A 22,441-nucleotide genomic window follows, 5' to 3' on the forward strand; every position below is an offset into this window, starting at 1 on the left:
TTACAGAGATTTCAGGAGATAATATGAAGTTGAGAGGTGATGTCTGATATTCACAGAATGGTTGAGGCTGGAAGGGGTCTCTGGAGATCATTTTGTCTAACCCCCCTGCTCAAACAGGGTCACTCAGAGCTAGGACATGCCCAGACTGCTTTTGAATACCTCCAGGGAGGGAAACAGTAACATCTCTGGGCAACTTGTGCCAGTGCTCGGTCACCCTCACAGTGAAATAGTGTTTCTTAATTTCCAGAACAAACCTTCTGTGTTTCTGTTTGTGCCCACTGTGCCTCTGGTCCTGTCACTGGGTACCACTGCACAGAGCTTGGCTTTTTCAGGTATTTGCATATGTTGATAAGATCCTCTCTAAGACTTCTGCAGGGTATTTTGAATAATCTCAGCCCTCACAGTCTTTCCTTATGGGAGAAATGCTCCAGCAGTCCCTTAATCCTCTTTATGACCCTTCATTATACTCTCCTGTTATGGGGAGCCCAGAACTGGATACAGTGCTACAGGTGGAGTACAAGGGAGGGATCACCTTCCCACTGCTGGCAACGTCCTTCCTAATGCAGCCAAGGATGTTTTGCTGCAGGGGAACATTACTGGCTCGTGTTCAACTTGGGGACCACCAGGACCCTCATGTGCTCTTCTGCAAAAGCAGCTTGTCCGCTGGATGGCCCCCAGCATATATTGGTGTATGGAACATTATGGAGTACACCTTCCACAAGGAACCTAAGTCCTTCTTGCAACAGGTTTGCATTTAAATACACTACAGACGAATATTTGCTAAGTAATCATGGTAAGGACTACAAAAAGATTTGTTCCTCATCTTTCAGTCAATCAATTCATAACAATGTGCAGGATATTACTCATTAAAATAGTTTTTCACAAATGTTGAATTATCCCTTGAGCAGCCTCTTCCTTAACATTAGAGAACAGAGGGAGGATTCAGTTTAAGAGCAATTCCACAGACAATAGGAAGTATACCAACAAAGTTTTCATATTATGACTCTTTTTAATTCTTTTATTAATGTGATGCTATGGCACCTGCCTTGAAAATAAAGGGAAAAAATAGCTGAGACAGGTTTCCAACAAAAGCAGTAATTAATTTTTGAAAACTTCAGCAAAGAAAACAATGAAACATATAATGACAATTTAGTTGGAACAAACAAATGTAATTTTCGCATGGGCCTACTTTGCTATTTAGTAATCATCTCCTTGGTAGATAGAAAACTCACACAAGCATGTGAGTCAGCCATCTCACCTTTCTTACTAATATAATTATACATTTTCCTATACCTGGCAATACAAATCGGATATACAGAAAGAAAACTCAAAGCAGCTATAATCTTCTCACCCCTAATGTGCTTAAGGCAGAAAGGACAACATAGCCAAGGAGACCCTTAGCATAAGTCTACATTTCATGTCAATCTGTTTTAGGTCATCAAACTAAAAGTTAGCTTGAGTCAGTAACTAGTTAAATTCTTCATGTTTCAGGTGATCTAAATATTCTTGTTAAGCATTAGTTACTTCCAACAAGAAAGTAACATTCCTATTGGAAAATCCTGTTAAAAAGGGAGAGATGTTAAATTATATGGGGATTAAAATGCTGAATTAGAAAAGTGTCCTGGCAAAATCATAACTGAATCATATTATTGAAAATGTCAAACATAAATAGTATTAATTCTGGGGGGTTTTCCCTGTTGTGACATTTTTAAAAAATATAATACTTGTAATACTTCATAAATTCAATGAATTAATGTGAAGAACTATTAGACATACCCCTCCTAAAAAGTGAGTATGCAATAAAAGTGCGGGGATTTTTTGCCTTTCTTAAAATATTTAAGCTTACAGAAAAAGACACATTCAAACCTCATTACACAAAACTTACTCTGATTTTTGGTAAAACCCGACGAAGTGTTTCAGCAGGATTCTGTCGCATAAGGATGGGAAGATTTGCCACCACACTTGTTCCTTGGATATCCTGACCAGAACTTGCAAAAACAAACAGACATAATACATTACTCTGATGATTAAGAAATCACAGCTTTCATTAAAAAAAACCTCAAACAACAAGAACAAACCTACACTACTCAGGATTTTCATGTAAGTAAAGAGAGGAATTCTTTTTTTACCTAATACATAGTAGAAGACTGCATTAAAATACCACCCATAAAAGCTGTTATATATAATTTCTTATATGGAATGTTTTAAATTTTACTATACTTTTGGAGAAAAATATAAAACTTTTGAAAGATCTTTTCAAACTGGATGATCAAGGCAGTGGTTCCGTGGAAGATTTTGCATTATAACAATACAAGGGATAAATCATAGGAAGGGGACAAATAGAAGATATACATGAAAGCTACACACAATGTACAACATTTTAACAGAAATCTACCATTTTTTCCTTTTTCTATGGAAAACAGTCAGATGCTTAATCAGATGCACACTGACACACATGAATAAAGGATGCAAAAATTGGTTAGATTACTGCACGTTGCTCATCATCCTGTCTCTCTCAATGGTATCCCACAATTGAAAAAGGAAAAAAAAAAAAAGGCAGGATGGGAAGGAAATGGTAGGTAACAATGAAGAAAGAGGATGAGATGAAAAAAAAATTACTCAAGTGGATAAACTTCTGGAATAAAATCAGAAACAGAAGGAGTCTGCAAGTCAAAATTAAAAATAAAACTAAACATCAACATACCTTTTCCCTTTTTTTTTCTTTAGTGAAACATGAGCTCAGGAATGGGACTAGAGGGGACTAGATAGATAAATTGGTCACAGGACTGGAAAGTTGCACAACCACCTTCCAATTTTGTTCTGTCTCTGAAATATATTAGGGAATTCACAGTGAAGGTGTAGAGCCTTTCTGCAGTATTTAGAGATGAAAAGATCTTTACATCTTCCACTAATGCTTTACATCATCCTCAACATTCACGCCTTTCAAAAGCTCAAATGAAATTATAGATACAGTCAATCAGGCCAGTTTAGCTCTATTTTGTTAAATGTATACAAATACACTTTTCAAAATTAGGATGTTTGTATAATCCAGAAACAACAAGTAAAATCTTTGGCTAAAATCCACAGAGACTAAAATACCCCGATAGAAATACTGTAATATCCTACTAGGAAGCTTTTTTTCCTTTGCATTCCATAATTTCAAAAAGCAATTAGGTATCATCAATATTTACTTAGTTGTGTCTAGTAAACTTCAACTCCAGTGTAAAATTCTTTGAAAGAATTCTTAATGATCTTTGCAAAGGTAATTTTTCATGTTAGAAGGCAGTACCTTCCAGAAGATTAAGTATAGGGCTGATGGTAGGAAATCAAATCCTCTTTGCAAGGTGGAGAGTCACACACCCTCCAATTCACTTATGTTTTATGTTTCCATTCTGCAAACTGATGTGATTACCTAACTCACCAATTACAAACTATCATTCTGTATATGGGCCCTAACATGGGAAAACCTCTGCCCCAACAAAACCTTTACCCTCCAGAAAGAGTAAATCTTGCTATGGCAGATAAGTCTCCCTTTTTCTTATCTTTTTTTTTCTACAGAATAACACAAAGTGCCTGTAATCTCAAAGTATGTGACTAAAGCATATATGATGGAATTAACCTAGTCTTAGACTGTGCAGGTCTGCCTCTAAGATAAACTTCCCTTATAATCAATGGAGAGAAATAAGACTCAATAAAAAGCAATTTATCTCAGCCTAAACAGAGGAGATGGCCAGTGCCCTTGCAGTGCTTTTTATCACTTGCAAAGGCAGACACATAAAGTCTCTCTCCTGTGTGTGGCTGTGATGTAAGTAAATATTGCTCCTGCCCACAGACACACATTACAAGCCTTAGTCCTACGGGAGCTCAAGGTTATGCTCAGATTCACCACTGCAAGTAGTTCCACTGATTTCTCACAGAGTAATGTACTAGAATCATAGAATATCTCTCATTGGAGAAGATCCATAAGGATCAAGTCCAACACTCTGCACCTCACAGGACTGCCTAAAACTAAACGATATGACTGAAAGCATCGTCAAGACTTTCCATGAACTCTGATGGGCTTGGTGCTGTGGCCACTTGTGTGAAGGAGTGCTGTGACTGTTCCCCCACCGTGAGGAGCCTTTTCCATTGACTGACCACCCCCTCAGTGAAGAACCTTTTCCTAATGTCTAAACTGAACTCAAATGAACATCTTTAGAAATGCTCAAGGGATTAGAGCTTTTAACTATTATTATTAATTTGGGACAAAAATAAAACATTTCTACTTCCAGGGCAATCAAGAAGACTCAAAGAATATTCTGAGTTGGAAGAGATTCACAAGGCTCATCAAGTCCAATTCTTAATTGAATGCCTCATATGGGGATCAAACCTGAAACCTTGGCATTATTAACATCATGCTCTAACCAACTGAACTGATCTCAGGGTTGAATCCACTACAAACTTAGTAAAGGTAATAACTGTCCTAAAAAAGTGCTACACACCATGAATGGCAGGAAGTAGTACTTTTGCCTTTTCTTTATTTCATGGATCATGTACACCTTAAATATTAAATAGATAAGAATTCAAATAGAAGATTTATCCTAAATCCTAAACTGGGTAACAAGTGAGCAAAAAGCTGTGAATGCTGTACTGAGGTTATCATACATTGCTGTCATCGAGGCTGCAACATTCTGACCCACTGAGCAAAGTCTGGATATAATTCCCAAAGCAGACACTTCACCTTTATTGTGCCTATGTATTTACAACAATAAAGTGCAAACAAAAATTACAGCTGGGGATGGAGCTCAACACAGATGGAAAAAAAATTACACTGAAATTCAAAATATCAGAGTGTAGTAACAAAAATAATAATTAAAAAAATTTAACTGGCTGAAAACAAGACAAATTTCAGCTACATGTTTTCAATGGGAAGTGAAAAAGGCTTGAAAGAGCATAAAACCAATCACCATTTCTGTACTTTTGAGTATGTGTTCTATTTTCTCTTTGTATGTACCTTACTTTAGGAATTCAGAATATTGCTAACCCAACACTATAGTTTTTTAATACAGTGTGTATTCCAACAGAAAATGCACCAGTATTTTTTCAGTGTTTTAATCCTCTCTTAAGACTACCAACTCATGTAAAATTAAGCTGATGTTATTTTCTTAAAATTTTTCTGGTTAGTTACTATATACACTCCTCTATATTTATTACTGCTTTCTGTAAATGTTGACAAGTTTTGATAGGGCAAAGCTACACCAAAGTCCTTTTTAATGCCATTCAGAACCAACAAGAATGGATGACAGTTTAGACCTTCAGACTGCTTTTAATATTAGCACTTCTGTAATCTCAATTGGTAAATATGGTATGAGCACTCTCAATCAAAAAGTGTCTCCCAGTAAAGCCTGAACTCAATGAAAGGACAGTACCCTGTGAACTACTGAAAATTAACTTAAATTAACTTAATAACTGGTATACTTCCAACTCGCAGCATTTTTGTATTATTCAAAGTCATTTTATTAACTAATTTAAAGCCATGAATTTTGAAGTGTTTCATGTTTATGGAAGATTCCTGTGAGTATCTACATGCTAATTCCAGTGAAGCTATAAGGCAGAACTGAGAAATCCAGAGCACCCAGGGTGGAAAAGAGTCACAAAGTGGATGAGGCCCACAACTTCTTATGATACAACTTGCAAGGAGTGCATACCTTTGTGTTATCCAGTAAATATGCAAAAGTTCAAGGTAACTTGGAGAAGCTATTTCATTGAAAATTTTATTCATTTTGTATCAAGATGGAAGAAATCCTAAATGCTAAAAATTCTAACTAAAATGCTACCTTTATCCATCAAAATGCAAAGAAAAGGGAAGCATTTCCCTTTAAACCAGAAATTCTTAGTATCTGGCTTGCTGCCAAGTAAGGATGTGAAGCAGGAGGCTTTTCAACACCTACACAGTCTGTAATTTTCCAACTGCAGAAGATTTGTCTTCTATTTCTACCAAAAGAGCTGCACCACAGATTTTCTTTAAATATTAAAGACTTCAGAATTATAGTGAATTATTGCTAAATGCTCAGATGTAGACATTTTGCACTAATAAATGAAAATAAATGCTAAGTCTTTTCTTCAGAATCACAGCAAGCTCAATGTAATGAAAGTGCTATTCCTTTATTAACAGTACTAACTATAGAAGAACACAGCAGAGCCCTATAGTTAGAAGCAATTTAGCTCAACCTTTTTTGTTCTAGCAAAATCCAGGTACCTAACATCATTTAAATATAAAATTTCAGGACTCATCTTCTAAGTTCAGCCTACAGGAGACCCCAGTGCCTTTACAATATAGGGAATACTCAAGCAGGGAGGAAAGCTCTCATGCCTGAAGACTTCTCTCCTAACACTTACTGCCTGTGTGACACCAGCTGCTCACTGCTGGCCATTGGTACCCAAGGTGGTCGAACTGCACGATCCATTGAAGAGCATTCTTCAAACACTTCTCATGCACAAGGAGAGCACTAACCCTTTCCCTCTAGCCCCTGTATTTGGTTTTATTTGTTTCTTCTACCTTCACAAATGAAGTCCACATGATATTTGGGACTACTTTGAGACTGGAGCAAAACCTCCTAGAAACCATTTACAAACATACAAAGGACAAAAAAGTGCCTGGGAGTAGTCAGCCTGGATTTGAGAAGGTGAAATCATGCCTGACCATCCAACATGATGACTGGCTGACATCATGGAAGTTGTTTAACATTTCAGCAAGGCTTTTGACATTGTCTCCCATTATTTTCCCTTAAATAAACCAATGAAGTACAAGCTAGACAAGTGGACAGTGATGTGGACTGAAAACTAAGTGAACTACTGAGCCTAATGGGCTGTGGTGAGTGGCCAGGAAGTCACCCACAGGTGCTTTACCTCATGGGTCTACTGGGGGCAATTATTTTCATTAATGACCTGGATGATGGGACAGAGCGCACCCCCTAGTTAGTATGCAGATGACACAAAACCAGAAGGAGCACTCGACAGACCAAATTACTCTGCTGATTCAAGAAACTGGAGAAACAAACCAACAGGGATATTTCAAAGTTTAACAGCAGGAAATGCAAGTTCTGTAGCCATGGAGGAATACCCCTGTGCACCAGTAGAGGCTGGGGGCAAGCCAACTGGAAAGCAGCTTGGCAGGAGAGGAACTGGAGGTCCCAGTGGACACAAAGATGACCAGGAGCCAACAATGTGTTCTTGCAGCAAAGGTAGCTGACAGCATCCTGCACTGCACTCAAAAGAACATCACCAGCAGCTCCAGGAAAGCGAATATTCTTCTCTATTCGATACAAGAATGTCATAGACAGGCAGCAGTGAATCCATTGAAGGGCTACTAAAATGATTAAGTGATTACAGCATCTAATATTTGAGCAGAAGCTTAGACAACAGGAATTTTTAATCTTGAGAAGAGAAAGTCTGAGGGCCTTATTTAATACGTATAAAATCTGATGTGAGACACTAAAGAAGAAAGAGGCAGATTCTTCCCAGAGGTGCCCAGTGACAGGATGAGAAGCAATGGAAACAAATTCAATACACAGGAAGTTCCAGTTAAACCTTTAAAAAAAAACTTCTTCTATGTCAGTGTTCAAATATTGGAATGAGCTGCCCACACAGGCAGTACAGTCTCCATCCATAGGATTTAAAATCCTGAATTCAGGACAAGACTGAATATATTGCTCTAATTGACACTACATTTGGTAGGGTGGTGGACTAGATGATCTCCAGAGGTCCCTTCCCACAAAAACTTATTATGATTATATTCAAGATAGGTGTTTCCAAATGTACAAACTTTCATGAAGCTCAGGGAAGACAACAAGATTTCTTTTTTAAAGATTTTTGAAGCATTTTTAAAAACAAATTCTACAAAATAAGAACAAAGAAAATTTTTAAAAGTCCTTGGGTACTTAATTAGAAACATTTATATCTGGAAATGGATGGAAGAACTACAATTCCTTCTACAGCATGAAGAAAGTCTAATCACTGAATGTTCCCCAAGACAATATTACCACAGAGGAGCTTAAAAAAGGTAGATTTCCATCTCTCCCTCCTTCATTCACACTAGCCTCCAAAACAGGATGACAAGAGCATAATAGAGTACCGTAAAGAAGACTGAGGTACAATGTTTACCCAAGCACTAACTAAAGCCCAGTTTCTGAACAGACTTTTCTTTAACACTGTGGCTAACTGTTCCAGTTCAGCAAAAACGGTTTGTTGCATTGCCATTGGTGAATCAACCACTGAAGTCCATGCTTTGTGTAATTTAAGTTTTACAAGCCTAGAAGTTCTGATGGATGGCTGCAGAGGATTACAGATTTAACACCCTATAAGTGATGTTATTTTTCAGTGCACGATTCTAAATGTTCTGTGTTGGTATTAATCAGTACTTGTTGAAAAGAGAAGCAAAAATTTATCAACTTCAATGAGTGGGGGACTAGAATAGCAAGATTAAAAAATTAATGAAGTATTCAGTAATTAACTGGGTAGTAGAAGACAAAATTAACAAAGAACTTAGAAACTTGAAAAAGGGTGTCTGAAGGTTGTGGAGACATTCATAACTCATCTGGAAAATGTCTGGCACAACCTGATCTAACATCTAATTACATCAGACTTGGAAGTTGGCCCTATTTTAAGCAGGGCATTGGACCAAATGACTTCCAGGGGTCCCCAACAACTTAAACTACCCTGTGACTGCAACTCGTAAATCCTAGACTTAATTTCCTATTTGTATAAAAGCTCAGTATCTGACAAAATTTATCCTATTCAGAATGCTTCAATTTCAATTGTCCTTCCAGGACTTCTGTTCTTCTGTACAATAATCTGCTGTTGCCAAGGCAAACTAGAAATCCAGATAAATACTCCTGTCAATAGGATCAAAGTGTGTGGCCCATAAAACTTCCTTTAAGAATCCCCTTTATTTTATGGTGAACATTTTTACATAGCAACCTTTCCTACGCAGATGGGTAGACACAGACTTAAAATTTGTTACACTGCTTTCTTGATACTCATTTTACTAAGTGAAAATTAACACTTTTACAAGGGTGAGGGTTTTTTTTTTTGTCTTTGATTGGCTGATTTAAGTTTTTTAGCAACAAAAAGGGCAAAAAAATCTAGAAAGCAGAAAAACGTCTTGAAATCACAAATAGTGATGTGTCATTTTAAGACTAGTTTTCATTTTATTTTAAGGAGAATACTCTTTTGATAAAATACAATCTGGTATTTTCTGTAGAAGTACAACCCTTTTTTTAGACTGCTGCAAAGCAGTAACTTTCCTTTTATTTCATGTTATGTATCCTTACATTTCAATTGTACTTCTTTAAATATAAATTATGTAAGAGGAGTATCTGAACATCTATTTGACATTTACTGTAGTAAGTATATCATAAACTGAGCTAGTCCCATGAAAAGATCGGTCATATTGTTAAAATAAATTCTTTAAGAGCCTCAGTTGAACAAACACAGAGAATTGTGAGCTGTACAATCATTAACACAGCTTTGACTCTATATATTACAAGGGAGATTTTATAGACCATAAGTGCTGTACAAAATTCTTTGTACAACATTTTCATCCTCCACCATGTTGCTAATTCAAATAAGAAGTATCTGGAATCAAAATTATTCTTTATCGGATAATTTGCCCTAGTACTTGAAATGGCAAAGATAAACAAGACTTTTGGCGCATATTTTAAAAATCAGATAATCTGGCATTGTACAGCAGCTCCTAAAAAAAGGAGGCTTCCAAATCAAAAGAAGTTAGTACAAGAATTTAAAAACTTTAACTCATTTACACACACATACATAGATCTATGTAACATATGAACTATTTTATATATTGTAACTAATCTTGTGTATTAAAATACAATATTTGGGCTCCTAAACTGTATATGCTGAACTTTCTTCACTGTCAGAAAATCTTCTGAAGAGCAGTTAGCTGGGCACCACCCTGATCAACCACAAAACTAATTTAAATTCTCCTAGAAGCCAATGGCTTTTTTCTGTATGTACTAATACATTATACCATTTATGTATGCAAGACTTTATATGAAATTTACAGAAATTCTAGAATAGGGATATAAACCAATCTAAGTCCAAGAATTTGATGGGGCCAAAGAAGCATCAGACAGTTGTCTTTTAACTCTTCCCTCCTTTCCTCTCTTCCTTTGCTGTCTAGCCAGAGCAAATAAGGAGAAGAAACTTTATTTTTAGGCTTCTGTAACTTTGCTGAAAATAAAATAGAATAAAATTAACCTGAAACTGTAACACCATATTAGTATCAATTTGCAAGAAGTCAGAAGTCCTAATAGTATCATAGACCGAGCATCTCCTTTCAATTGACATTGTAACCCTTTTCCAGTAAAATCCAATTTTCAAACCCCTTTTCTCATCCTAATCTTCTGCTTAAGACATATGTCCCCATGGTATTTTACAGCACATCTGAATAAAGTTTACACAGTCTATATACTAAGAAACTAATTTCATGTTAGTACATATCTGAACATGCAACACTACACAAGAAGCTTCCAGTGCAATTAAAGTAAGAATAAAACCCCCAGATTTAGCTGCACAGTAGTTTTGTATTCACAGTAACTTTGTTTACCAAGATCAGCTTGATCAACTGAGTTTGTTATTTCTGTTTGCTTTCTGCACATCTGTCAAAGTGAGAAAGGAGAATGTCCAAATCATATAGATACTCCCTTCTGTTCCTGAGCCAAAACAAAAGTGATGTAATGACACAATAATTTCATTCTTCCTAATATCATCTGTTTCTGTGAGTTTATACACTAATTCTTGTGAGTAAACATTAAGCTTTTCTCCCTTGAATTAAAAAAAGTTTCAAGAATATAAAAAGTGCCTCAAAGGAACATATTTTTCATCAACATATCAAAGTTATGAACTCCTAGAAGATAAATGTTTCCTCTTCCTTAGAGTCCTATAACACATATTGCATTTTGTATGGTCTCTGGGTAGAATTCATCTTGGCATTTTTTGAGTCTAAACTTCACAAGTAAAATCTAGATCAACTTTTCACTCCAGGATCAAGATAATGCAATTTCCCATTCCCAGGTGATATAGCAAAAATCAGCTAGGAGCTGGGATTATTCTTCATTCTGCCAGTCCTCACTCACTGACCCAGAATTTATAATTTTCACTTTCAACATGATTTGTCATTTTACAGCATGCATTATGTGATATAAGAAGTTTTCTGAAAAAGTACAAGGCCTGCACTTTTTCTACACTGGAAGTGGAAAAAAAAATCACAGATGCTAAGCAAATTCTAGAAGGGCAAATTACTTCTATTGACCTAAATTTCTCTCATAGTCTAATTTAGATGCAGGATCTCTTTTCATTCTCCAGCCTTTTTTTTAATACCAATATATTTCATGTGCACATTTAGCTATTTGTGGCATCAGAGAGACAAAAACTTTAAATGACCCAATAAATAGTAAAATATACTTAGAGTCTTCTTCAGCTTGTAGGTCTTACATGTGTGGGGCACTACAAACAGCAGATCCAAAACTACCACCTTATTACCATGTGTTTGTCTTTCTATCATGCCTTCTCATCCTCTCTGACTATAACATATTCCATCTTGTACCAATTCCATATTTTTTTTCATAGCAACTCTAATTCAATAGTTGTGGAAACTGATGAGAATAATAGTTTCTTGAACCAGAAAGCCATAGCTACATATTTCAATCTCTCTTTCAGTAAACTAATTCATGGGTCTAAAAATTTGTCAATTTTTTCAAGATTTATTGACAGGAGCTGCCACTCCCTTTGATCTCAACCCTTGCTTTGAGTCTCCTCAGTAATTTTAAAACAATTATACTATACTAATTCCATTAGGAATTCCTCTGCACACCATTAAGGAAAGCACATTAAAGGTTAGGAAAGCAACTGTTACTGGTCTTTCTGTCTGTATCTGCCTGGCTTCATATAAAAGACTTTTCTGTAGAGGCAATAGCTTGTTTTATTTTGAAGACCATGGTAAAAGGCTGAAATAATCATAACCGCCTAAGATTAAAGTACAAGCAGAACTTTTTACCTGTATGTCAAAAAATTCAAACTTTTAGAATAAGCTTGTAAGTTCCATAACAACAAAACCAAACTTGCTGCATCAGCAGTAAAACATAGACAAATGATAAATAAAACATACTTTGCTCATGAGTTGACCAGCACTTTTCAAAATCACAGACTGGATCAAAAGAAAATGCAAATTTAAAAGACCCATACAGACATTATAAATAACAGTACAGAATGAATATACAGTGTATGAGTACAGTGAATGAATTAAAAGCTATGAGGAAAATAAATATAAAAAAGTCTAAAGAGACCAAACTCGAAGGTTTGAAGATTTATCCCTTATATGTAAAAGAAACATGTCTAGATATCTTAGATATTGTATATAGATATACCTATACATCTACATATTGCAAGTACATAGGTATCATATCTAATAAGTGCAGCTTATGTTCCAGTTTGAAAAATATAGGAGTACATTTGTAAGCACTGAAAAATGTATCTGAAATTTTAGAAACTCTTCTGAAGCTTTAGCTGTAGAAGCAGCTTTATTCCCAACCAAAGAAATCTATCTGTGGGCTCCGAATTACTTCAAATGGTTAAGTTTTTATAAAATTATTGCTGTCATATTCAAGGGGCCTAGTTACTCAAAAGAAAAAAAAATAATTAAAAAATTAACACAAAACTGTGAATTTACTCTTCCTATGAGCCAGTTTTCAGACAAATCAGAAGTGGAAAACCTTGCTGGTTCACCTTCTATTCATTATTCAAGTAGTATTCACAGTAGTAGTATTCGTATTTTCAAGCAGTATTGGACATCTACTTGAGACTGATGCAGTTACGTGCATCAGCAATACAATGTCAAATAGCAAACTGTAGTGCTGCTTTCTCATCCATTAGAAGCGACCATAGATCAAAGGCAGCCTTCTGAGGTAAACATGTAAATAACTAATTACTGCTTCAATTTCAAGCTGTTGCTGATTCATGTTCTGTCAAACAAAAAAGTGCTTTACTTGATTCATGCTAACTTTGAGAATTAGGATGAGATTCAGCTACATAATTAAAATGAAGAAAGAGTCAGCAATGTCCCCCAAAAATATTTAAGATTTGTTCCATATAGCTTGGAGTGAATAGACAATCAAACCAGATAATACAATTAACATAATAAACGAAGTGATGACACAAGTCTTTCAAATTTCCAGCTCTCTGGCAGAATAATTTCAAAGAGTAGATAAAAATGAGCATTATACATACAGATAATTAATCCATATTTGCATTCATGTTAAAGTCATTATGAGCACACCATCAGAAGTCTCCTGTCTACTTGTGCTGGTTTTGGTTGGTAGAGTTAAATTTTTTCACCGTGGCTAGTATGGGGCTATGTTTTGGCTTTGTGCTGAACACAGGGTTGGTAATACCAAGGTTTTTTGCTTTTACCTGAGTGCTTAAATAGAGCAAGGCCTTTTCTGCTCTTAACACCGCCACACTAGCGAGGAGGCTGGGAGTGCGTGGGAGGCTGGGAGTGGACACAACTGGGACAGGTGACCCAAACTGACCAAAGGGATATTCCAGACCATACGACATCATGGTCAGTATATAAAGTGGGAGGAAGAAGGAGGAAGGGGGGGACTTTTGGAGAGATGGCATTTGTCTGCCTAAGTCTCTGTGTAATGTGGCCCTGCTCTCCTGGAGATGGCACTTGCCTGCCCATGGGAAGCAGTGAATTAATTCCCTGATTTTCTTTGCTTGAGTGTGTGGTTTTGCTTTCCCTATTAAACTGTCTTTATCTCAGCCCACACGTTTTCTGGCTTTTACCCTTCCTATTCTGTCCCAGATCCTACTGGCGGAGGAGTGAGTGAGCGGCTGCGTAAGGCTCGGTTGCTGGCTGAGGTTACACCACAACATTACTCAATTATGTTTAAGCAATTATAATCCTAATAACATTCCCTACCTTCAAAATCACTACAATAATCTTAAATGGCCTTTTAGAGTTAGATTATTTTTTCTGACACACTCATATTTTAACTTACTTCTAATGGTACAATTATACCAAAAGAGTTGACATTCTGCAATGGAAAGACTAAATAAAAGTATTTACCAGCAATTCCACCTACATTTACTAAAATTAGTACAGAATCATCTCTGGAAGAATATCTCTTTCCTTTGAATGCAAGTCAGATATGCTCATGTCATCCTTCACAGCATATACTCAGTGCCAGCCACCAGAATATCTGGCTTATCTATTTACTATATTAGTATTAATATCATTCTGATGAAGAAAAAGTTGCACAGAAAAAAAAAGAAAAATAACAGTAAAAGGCAACCACTGACACAATACCATTTGCATACCATGCCTTCCCCCCCCCCCACTCCCCTTCTCCCTATGGTTTGTTACTAAAAAAGAACAGAATTAACTGATCACTAAAAGGTGCAGGACAGTAAATTTTTTGTATAAATGCATGGTGGAATATTAACACAACATATTATTTTCATGAACAATACTTTTATTAGGTATCTGATGACGCATTCATGCAAGTGGATATCTATTGGCAGAATCTACCTTACACATAGCATACAGTGCTTAAGATAACAATGTTATTCTAATGCATAAAGAGCTCCAAAGTTCTATGTAAGTACCACAGGCCTACACAAGTCTTCACAGATGTCATACAAACCATCTCAACTGGTATCCAATGTGCAGTGCCCTGAAGACACTGAACATAAGGCAAACCTTCAGTAACAGGCATGAGGGCAAAGAACTAAAATAAGATGCAAGGGAAGGAGTAGCATTTGGGGAAAAAAACAGTCTTTTGTATAGTGGACTCTATAAGTGGGAGTAAAAGAATTTAAAAAAAAACCACCTAGTACTTGTATCCTTTAACCAAAAAGGAGGTAAAGTGAGTCATGAACATCTCAAATGACCTATGAAGTACTAAAATCTACTTAGAATAATTTTCAACTCATCGATTGTAGAAGTGAGGGGCATTATACACAATAGATCCAAAAGCTTCCACATTCCTGTTTTTCATCTAAAAAGACCAAAACCACTTTCTTCATTTAATCAGGAAGCAAGATGAGGCAATTGAAAAGTATTTATTAATACCTTTGGAATGGGCAATAAATATGTAAGATACACAGATCTGGATATTAATTTTATTGATCAATATACTCTCTATCACAGTATTTTCAATAGGTGGGATGGTTCAAGTGATTAAAGCAGTATGCACCTAATAATTTATTACAAACTCCTGATGCAAGTATTTTCTTTGTGTATAATACAACAAGCATGCAAGGTGCAAAAGAAATTACAAGTAAACCTTAAATTACACCTACATCTGGTTTTACATTGTGATAAAAATAAGAGGAAATAGACATACTCTTGGATTAAAACCTCTAGTAAAGAAGTAGAGTAATTTTAAGTATTCATAATTCTTTTCTCCATTGATTTAGTGGTTAGCACTTGATGCAGTTGCAAAACCGAAAATAAATTTAAATCTTGCCCTGAAGACCATAACCTAACTTCTAGCTCCCTAAATGGCAGAAAAATAGGTATCCTAATCCTGAGCTTTGAAATTAAATTATATAAAAGAGATTAACTGTTTATAACAGAAGAATTTTGGTGCAAGCAGCAATGAGGCAGTGACTCATGTTTTGCTATTTAATATGGACATAAATCCTCCCCCACAAAAAGCTGAGTTACAATTTCAGCAGTGAAAATGGCATCTTTTCTGTTTCTCCCTTTAAAGACAGCATTTTGATCTCCAAGGCTGTACAACAATGTAAGTAATATTACCATGTAAATAAGCACATTGAAGCAGATGCCTTTCACATTTCTCTTTTACATATGTTTATTCTGTCAGAGACAATACAAACAATTTGTATTTATAAACAAACACAGTTATCATGTTTAAAGCATTTTCTTACTATCCCTAGTTCAGCCTTCTCAATATACTCTTGGTAATAGAAGTTACCAAACAATTTCAGCAGAGAGGGGAAGAGAAAAAAAACAATACATACTACCTTGGAAAGTCAGACCACAAGCAGGTCAGCTGAACTTCTCATGCAGCACAAGAAAACAGTAAATCATCCCATTTTGTAAACATAAACTAAAGCAAGCAAAATGCAATGTTATTACTGAGTAAGTTTAAATAAAATGTCTGAAGTTCTACAAGCACCTTCCTGGCTACTCTAAGTAGATTAAATCAGTAAAACAATCGCTGGTTACTATACTCAGCTTGTGTTATACACACTTAAACTGATGCAATTCCATTCATGCCACTTCATCCATCCCTGCTTAGACACTGCCTGAATCTGACTTTCTTGTGCTATGGTAAATTTAAGAACAGTGGAAGAACACGGCAGTAGGCATACAGAGAAACACGGGGGCTAAAATCCCAGTGTAGCATGTTTCTGTAAACAAAACTACTGTTATTTGGAATTATGCAATGACTAAGAAGTACTGTCTGTCTGTACTTTGTTAGGAAACTGGCAGGTGCCTAAATCCCATTAGTGTGTAAGGGGTAGATGGGCAGGATGATTCCAACAATAGTTAATGAGTTCAATAAAGCACAGCTGTTCCCCTTGGTCCTGCTCTGAATTGATATGACCGACAAGGAATGACTCAGTTCATCTCTACACGAGAGTTGTACACATTCTCAGAACTCACAGTCATGTAACATGGAATAAAGAACTGTTGCTGAAACAACCGCTACCAAGATATGAAGATATATATCCAGAGTCTGGTATTTTTATTCCTTAACATTAACCCCTCACAGGGTAACGTTTTGCAAAGAGAAACACGCAGTCACATTTATTTGAAAGCAAAAGAAGCTAAATGGAAGAATTTAAATAAGAATACCTGCGCCATTCGAGAGTCCATTCAAATAATCACAGGGATTTGAAATATCTAGTACATTTTCCTGCTTATGTAAAAGAATCAGGCAGAGGCAATAAAGCATGTCTCAGACAGATGTACTCAAGAAATTTAGCAGGAGTTTCCAAGTGGTTCTTTGCATCTTCCCTCATTCTGTTTAATTATTACTCATAAAGCAGAAAGATAATTTTCTTCTGTATATAGATATGTTCATCTAATAGCTTATAAGGAATTAGGATTCAATGGGAAAAACTCTATCTTGTCAAGAAGTGTCTCCATGAGAGCAGCAAGGACATTCATGAAGAGAGGAGCAAGCTCAAGAACTGCAACGCATGTGACAGTCATGTAAAACTAGTTTTAAGAGACTGAGGCATAACAGTTAGAGAACCCTTATTTTCAAAGCCTGCAAAGGATACTGTTACTGTTCAGACTGGAAAGGCCCATACACAACCTGATCCAGGAAGGCAATACAAATCGGGGTGTTGGGGGAGGAAGGGAGAATCAAGATGTAAGAATCCACTGACGTGTTAATTCTCAAAGGGTGGGTTTTAGTAACAACTCAGTTACATACAATTCACACCACTGCACTTTTATATCACTAGTCTACATTTAAAAATCCTTACACAAGGACATAACTGTGTTAGGCTAAAGATGTCACTTCTGACCTGTTTTAGAATCTGAAGCAACCTTCTTTTTCACGTACAGAGTCCTGTAATTATGCAGAATTTAAACAGTTGGTTCTTTAGGTGTAATATGGGTTTTGCCGGACTGTGTCAATAGAAATTCTTACTACACAGATCAATTCAATTTCCTTTTCAGTTTTTTTTCAAGACCTAAAAGAGAACTTCTCTTATACAAAAAGCTGCCCCTAAAAGATTTAAGTAAAATGCCCTTACAAAGTTGGAGAACTTCTCAATGAATAATGGAGACCTCCTTGAGTTTCTCAGTCTCAAGACCTGTCTACATTCCCATTCTCTTTTCCCAGTGTAAAAATTTCTGTTTAAGTGATTAAATAATTCTATTTTTTTCCCCATGACACAAAGCTATGGGCTCCAAGGCTTGACAAAATCCAGGGTAAATCAGTGGCATTTAGAGTACTAGCTGGTAGAACAAGGACAAAAATATTAGTATTACTAGTGTTAACTCTAAAAATAGCTAAATGAACAGTTCTACAAGTTTACCCCAGAGAACAGGATTAATTGAAAATCTCAACAAAGCTACTTCTTGTCTCATTCCAAATTATTTTGTCCTAGCATATCTTCTGAGGAACAGATACAAGTCCATGCCTGCAGTCCTAGTTCCTGAAGTACTTAAAGTATAATCAGTAAAACAACTTCACATAGTTTAAAGTGCAGCAAATATGAACACAGCACAGTACACAGCTGGATAAACACATCATGTGGTAGGTGAGCAATTGGCTCACAAGTTGAGCACAAAGGGTAATAGTGGACTGGAGACCTGTCACTAGTGGGGTTTCACAGGGCTCCATCTTGGGCACTGTGCTCTTCAACATCTTCATAAATGACTTGGATAAAGCACTGAAAAGGATACTGAGCAAGTCTGCAGATGACATAAAACTGGGAGGAGCTGCTGCCTTCCTCAAGGGCAGGGAGGCCCTGCAGAGAGATCTCGACAAATTAAGAGGACTGGGCAATCACCAACCATATGAAGTACAACAGGGGAAAGTGCTGGATTCCACACCTGGGAAGGGCAACTGCAGAAGTACATAGGCCGGGGAATGAGATGCTGGAACACAGTGCTGCAGAAAGGGACCTGGGAGTCCTGGTCAATGGCCAGTTGACTATGAGTCAGCAGTGCCCTGGCAGCCAGGAGGCATGGGGGCATCAGGCAAAGCATCATCAGCAGGTCAAGGGAGCGGATTGTCCCACTTTGCTCTGCACTGGGGCGACCACACCTTGAATGTTGTGTGCAGTTTTGGGCACCTCAATATAAAAAAGATACTAAGCTCTCAGAGAGCATCCAGAGGAGAGCAACAAAGATGATGAAGGGCCTCGAGGGGAACCAAAAAAGTACCAAACTCTTTACTCTCATGACCAGTGACAGGACCCAATGGAGTGGCCTGAAGTTGTGTCAGGGGAGGTTTAAGTTGGATCATTAGAAAGAGGTTCTTCACCCAAAGGGTGATTGGGCACTGGAACAGGCTCCTCAGGTGAGTGGTCACAGCACCAAACCTGACAGAGTTCAAGAAGCATTCGGATGATACTCTCAGGCACATGGTATGACTCTTGAGAATGGGTGCAGGGTTGAGAATTAGACTCGATGATCCTTGTGGGTCCCTTCCAGCTCAGCATTCTCTGATTCCATTAGTCTGTGATAACAGAGAGTTATCTGCCCTGTCTTGTGCAGATTCAGAAGAGTATTTAAATAGCCTTGAATGCAAAACACATGTTTATCAGTACTAAGAATCGTTCTTCTGAAGATTCTCAGAGTATTCAGATTGTTGGGACAGCTAATGCTGGATGCTACTATACTGCTTTTAGGGAAAGAGTAACCAGATCAGTACTAACTGCTGTTTCTTCTTTGTGTGAGCAACAAATGAAGTGGAGTAAGAGTTGCAGGGCCGTGGAAGTATCACACTATTACATGTGAAGGGCTTCCTATGCCTCCAACAAAGTAGTCCTCAAAACACGTTCAATGGATAAGGAAGTGTTTGGATGGTTGCACCCAGAGGATAATGGTCAGTGGCTCAAGTGATGCGTGGTGTCCCTCAGGGGTCTGTACTGGAACTAGTGTTACTTAGTACCTTAATTAATGACCTTAATGACACAGACTAAGGGATCAAGTGCATACTCAGCAAATTTGACACCACCACCAAGCTAAGTATTGCTGGAACCTCACGAGATTTAACAAGGCCAAATGCAAGATGCTGCATCTGGGATGGGGCAATCCCCAGTATCAATATAGGCAGGGGGATAAAGAGATTGAGAGCAGCCCTGTCGAGGACTTGGGGGTGCAGGAGGACGAGAGGCTGGACACAAGCCAGCAAAGTGTACTTGCAGCCCAGAAAGTCAACAGTAACCTGGGCTACATCAAAATCAGCATGACCAGCAGGTCGAGATGACTCTCCCCCTCTACTCCATGCTGCTTAGAGCTTACCTGGAGTACTGTGTCCAGCTCTGGGCTCCTCAGCCCAGAAAAAGGACACAAACATGTCAGAGCAAGAATAATGGAGGGCCACAAGGACAATTAGAGGGATAGAGCACCTCTCCTGTGAGGAAAAGCTGAGAGAATTGGGATTGTTCAGCCTGCAGAAGAGAAGGCTCCAGCGCTTTTACAAGGGCAGGCAGTGATAGGAAAATAGGACAAGGCTCCAAACTGAAGAGAGTAGGTTTAGACTGAATATTAGGAAGAAATTCTTTACTGTGAGGGTTTTGAGGTATTGGAACAGGGTGCCCAGAGAAGTTGTGGATGTTCCATTCCTGAAAGTATTCCTGGAAAGGCTGGATGGGGCCCTGAGCAAATTGGTCCAGTGGAAGGTGTCCCTGTACATGGTGGGGAGCTGAAATGACAAAATCTTTGATCTCTTCTAACCCAAACTTTCTATGACTCTACAGAAACTGGCTAAATACTTGTGTTTCAGCCACTTGAATACAACAGTCATTATTTTACAGGGTACTATCATGTGAAAGTGTACTCAGATTTGCCATAAATGGACAACTTGACCTAGTCTTTGAGAAGTCTGATCTTTGATGTATTCTAACACAAAATACTACATTTTCCCACCTCCAGTATTTCCAGGTCCTGACATAAACTAGTGAAATACTATCATCTCTTGCCAAATCAGGCAAAGGATAAAAACATAAATTAGTAATATCGGGCAAGAATGAGGATAAAAGCTCCTTGCAAGTACAAAATGTTATTATAAACACTGTTAACTTTCTAAGGAAGGTGATATAAAGGAGAATTATTATAATTATACATTAATTATGTGCCATCTCAAAATGAACTGTGCAGCTGTTAAAGTTATTTATTAAATGCCAGTGCTCATCTAAACAAAACCAAAAGAAACTCAGCCTCCTGCTGAGCAACATGCTATATCTGTACGGGATCAGTTATGTAGAAAGAAAGAAACATGGAAAATATTTAGCTGGATATTCCTGTGTAGAACGTTTCTAGGACAGGATGATAAGGTTTTCCTAGGACAACCAAACAATTTTTAGAAGAAAACCCACAGGTTTTTTCAACTGTGTTTAATATAAAAAAACACATCCACACAGCTACCTAGTTTCTTCTATTATGTCACACACAAAGATGCTCTGAAACATGATTAACATCTCCAAAGAATTTGACAATGCATAAGGAAGAGCTACCTCAACTCACACGTCGCAGCTCTCACACAGACTTCCAGAATCTGATCTTTTATGACCAGGTGAACCAGTTAGTGGTGTTGTAGGCTGTAGATGTTGTCTACCTGGACTTAACAAAACTTCTGACACCTTTTCCCATATCATTCTCCTGGAGAAGCTCACAGCCCATGGCTTGGACAGGTGCACTCTTTGCTAGGTTAAAAACTGGCTGGATAGCTGGGCCCAGAGGGTGGTGGTGAGTGGTGCTACACCCAGCTGGCAGCCAGTCACAAGTGGGGTTTCCCAGGGCTCAGTATTAGAGACAATCCTGTTTAATAATTTTATCAATTATCTGGATGACGGGATTAACTGCATACTCAGTCAGTTTGCAGACAACAGCAAGATGGGCTGGAGAGTAGGAAGGCTCTGCAGAGGGATCTGGACAGGCTGGATTGATGGGCCAAGGACAAGTGTTATGAGGTTCAATAAGGTGAAGTGCCAAGTCCTGTGCTTGGGTCACAACAGCCCCATGCAGCACTACAGGCTGGGGAAGAGTGGCTGCACAGCTGCCCCACCAAAAAGGACCTGGGGGTGCTGGTCAACAACAGCTGAACATGAGCCAGCGTGTGCCCAGGTGGCCAAGGCCAGTGGCATCCTGGCCTGTACCAGAAACAGGGTGGCCAGTGAGACCCGGGTCACGGTCATCCCTCTGTGCTCAGCACTGGTGAGGCCACACCTCAAATTCTGCATTCATTTTTGGGCCTCTCACTACAAGAAAAACATTGAGATGCTGGAGAGTGTCCAGAGAAGGGCAATGGAGCTGGTGAAGGGTCTGCAGCACAAATCTTGTGAGGAGCAGCTGAGGGAGCTGGGTGTGTTTATCCTGGAGAAAAGGGGCCTCAGGGGGGACTTTATCCACCTCTATAACTACCTGAAAGGAGGCTGTAGCCAGGAGGGGATTGGCCTCTTCTCTCAGGCAACTAGCAACAGGACAAGAGGTAAAGGCCTCAAACTGTGCCAGGGGAGGTTCAGGTTGGACATCAGAAATAATTTCTTCACTGAAAGGCTAGTTAAGGTTGCCCAGGGAAGTGGTGGAGTCATCATCTCTGGAAGCTTTTAAAAAACAACTGGATGTGGCAGTTAGTGCTATGGTTTAGTTGACATGGTGGTGCTCAGTCAAAGGCTGGACTCGAGGATCTTGGAGGTCTCTTCCAACTTAAATGATTCT

The 22,441-nt window shown here is 37.9% G+C and overlaps 1 protein-coding gene across 3 annotated transcripts in view; it reads right to left on the bottom strand.

Moving 5' to 3' along the window:
* Positions 1–22,441, bottom strand: part of PPP4R4 (protein phosphatase 4 regulatory subunit 4) — a 77,026-nt gene that overhangs the window by 47,619 nt on the left and 6,966 nt on the right. For all 3 annotated transcript variants that reach the window (XM_071557609.1, XM_071557610.1, XM_071557612.1), the window contains one exon: positions 1,886–1,988. In XM_071557609.1, coding sequence (XP_071413710.1) covers positions 1,886–1,988 — 103 coding nt within the window. The remainder of the gene's footprint in view (positions 1–1,885; positions 1,989–22,441) is intronic.

This window comes from Pithys albifrons, chromosome 6, assembly GCF_047495875.1.
Source record: "Pithys albifrons albifrons isolate INPA30051 chromosome 6, PitAlb_v1, whole genome shotgun sequence".
NCBI lineage: Eukaryota > Metazoa > Chordata > Aves > Passeriformes > Thamnophilidae > Pithys > Pithys albifrons.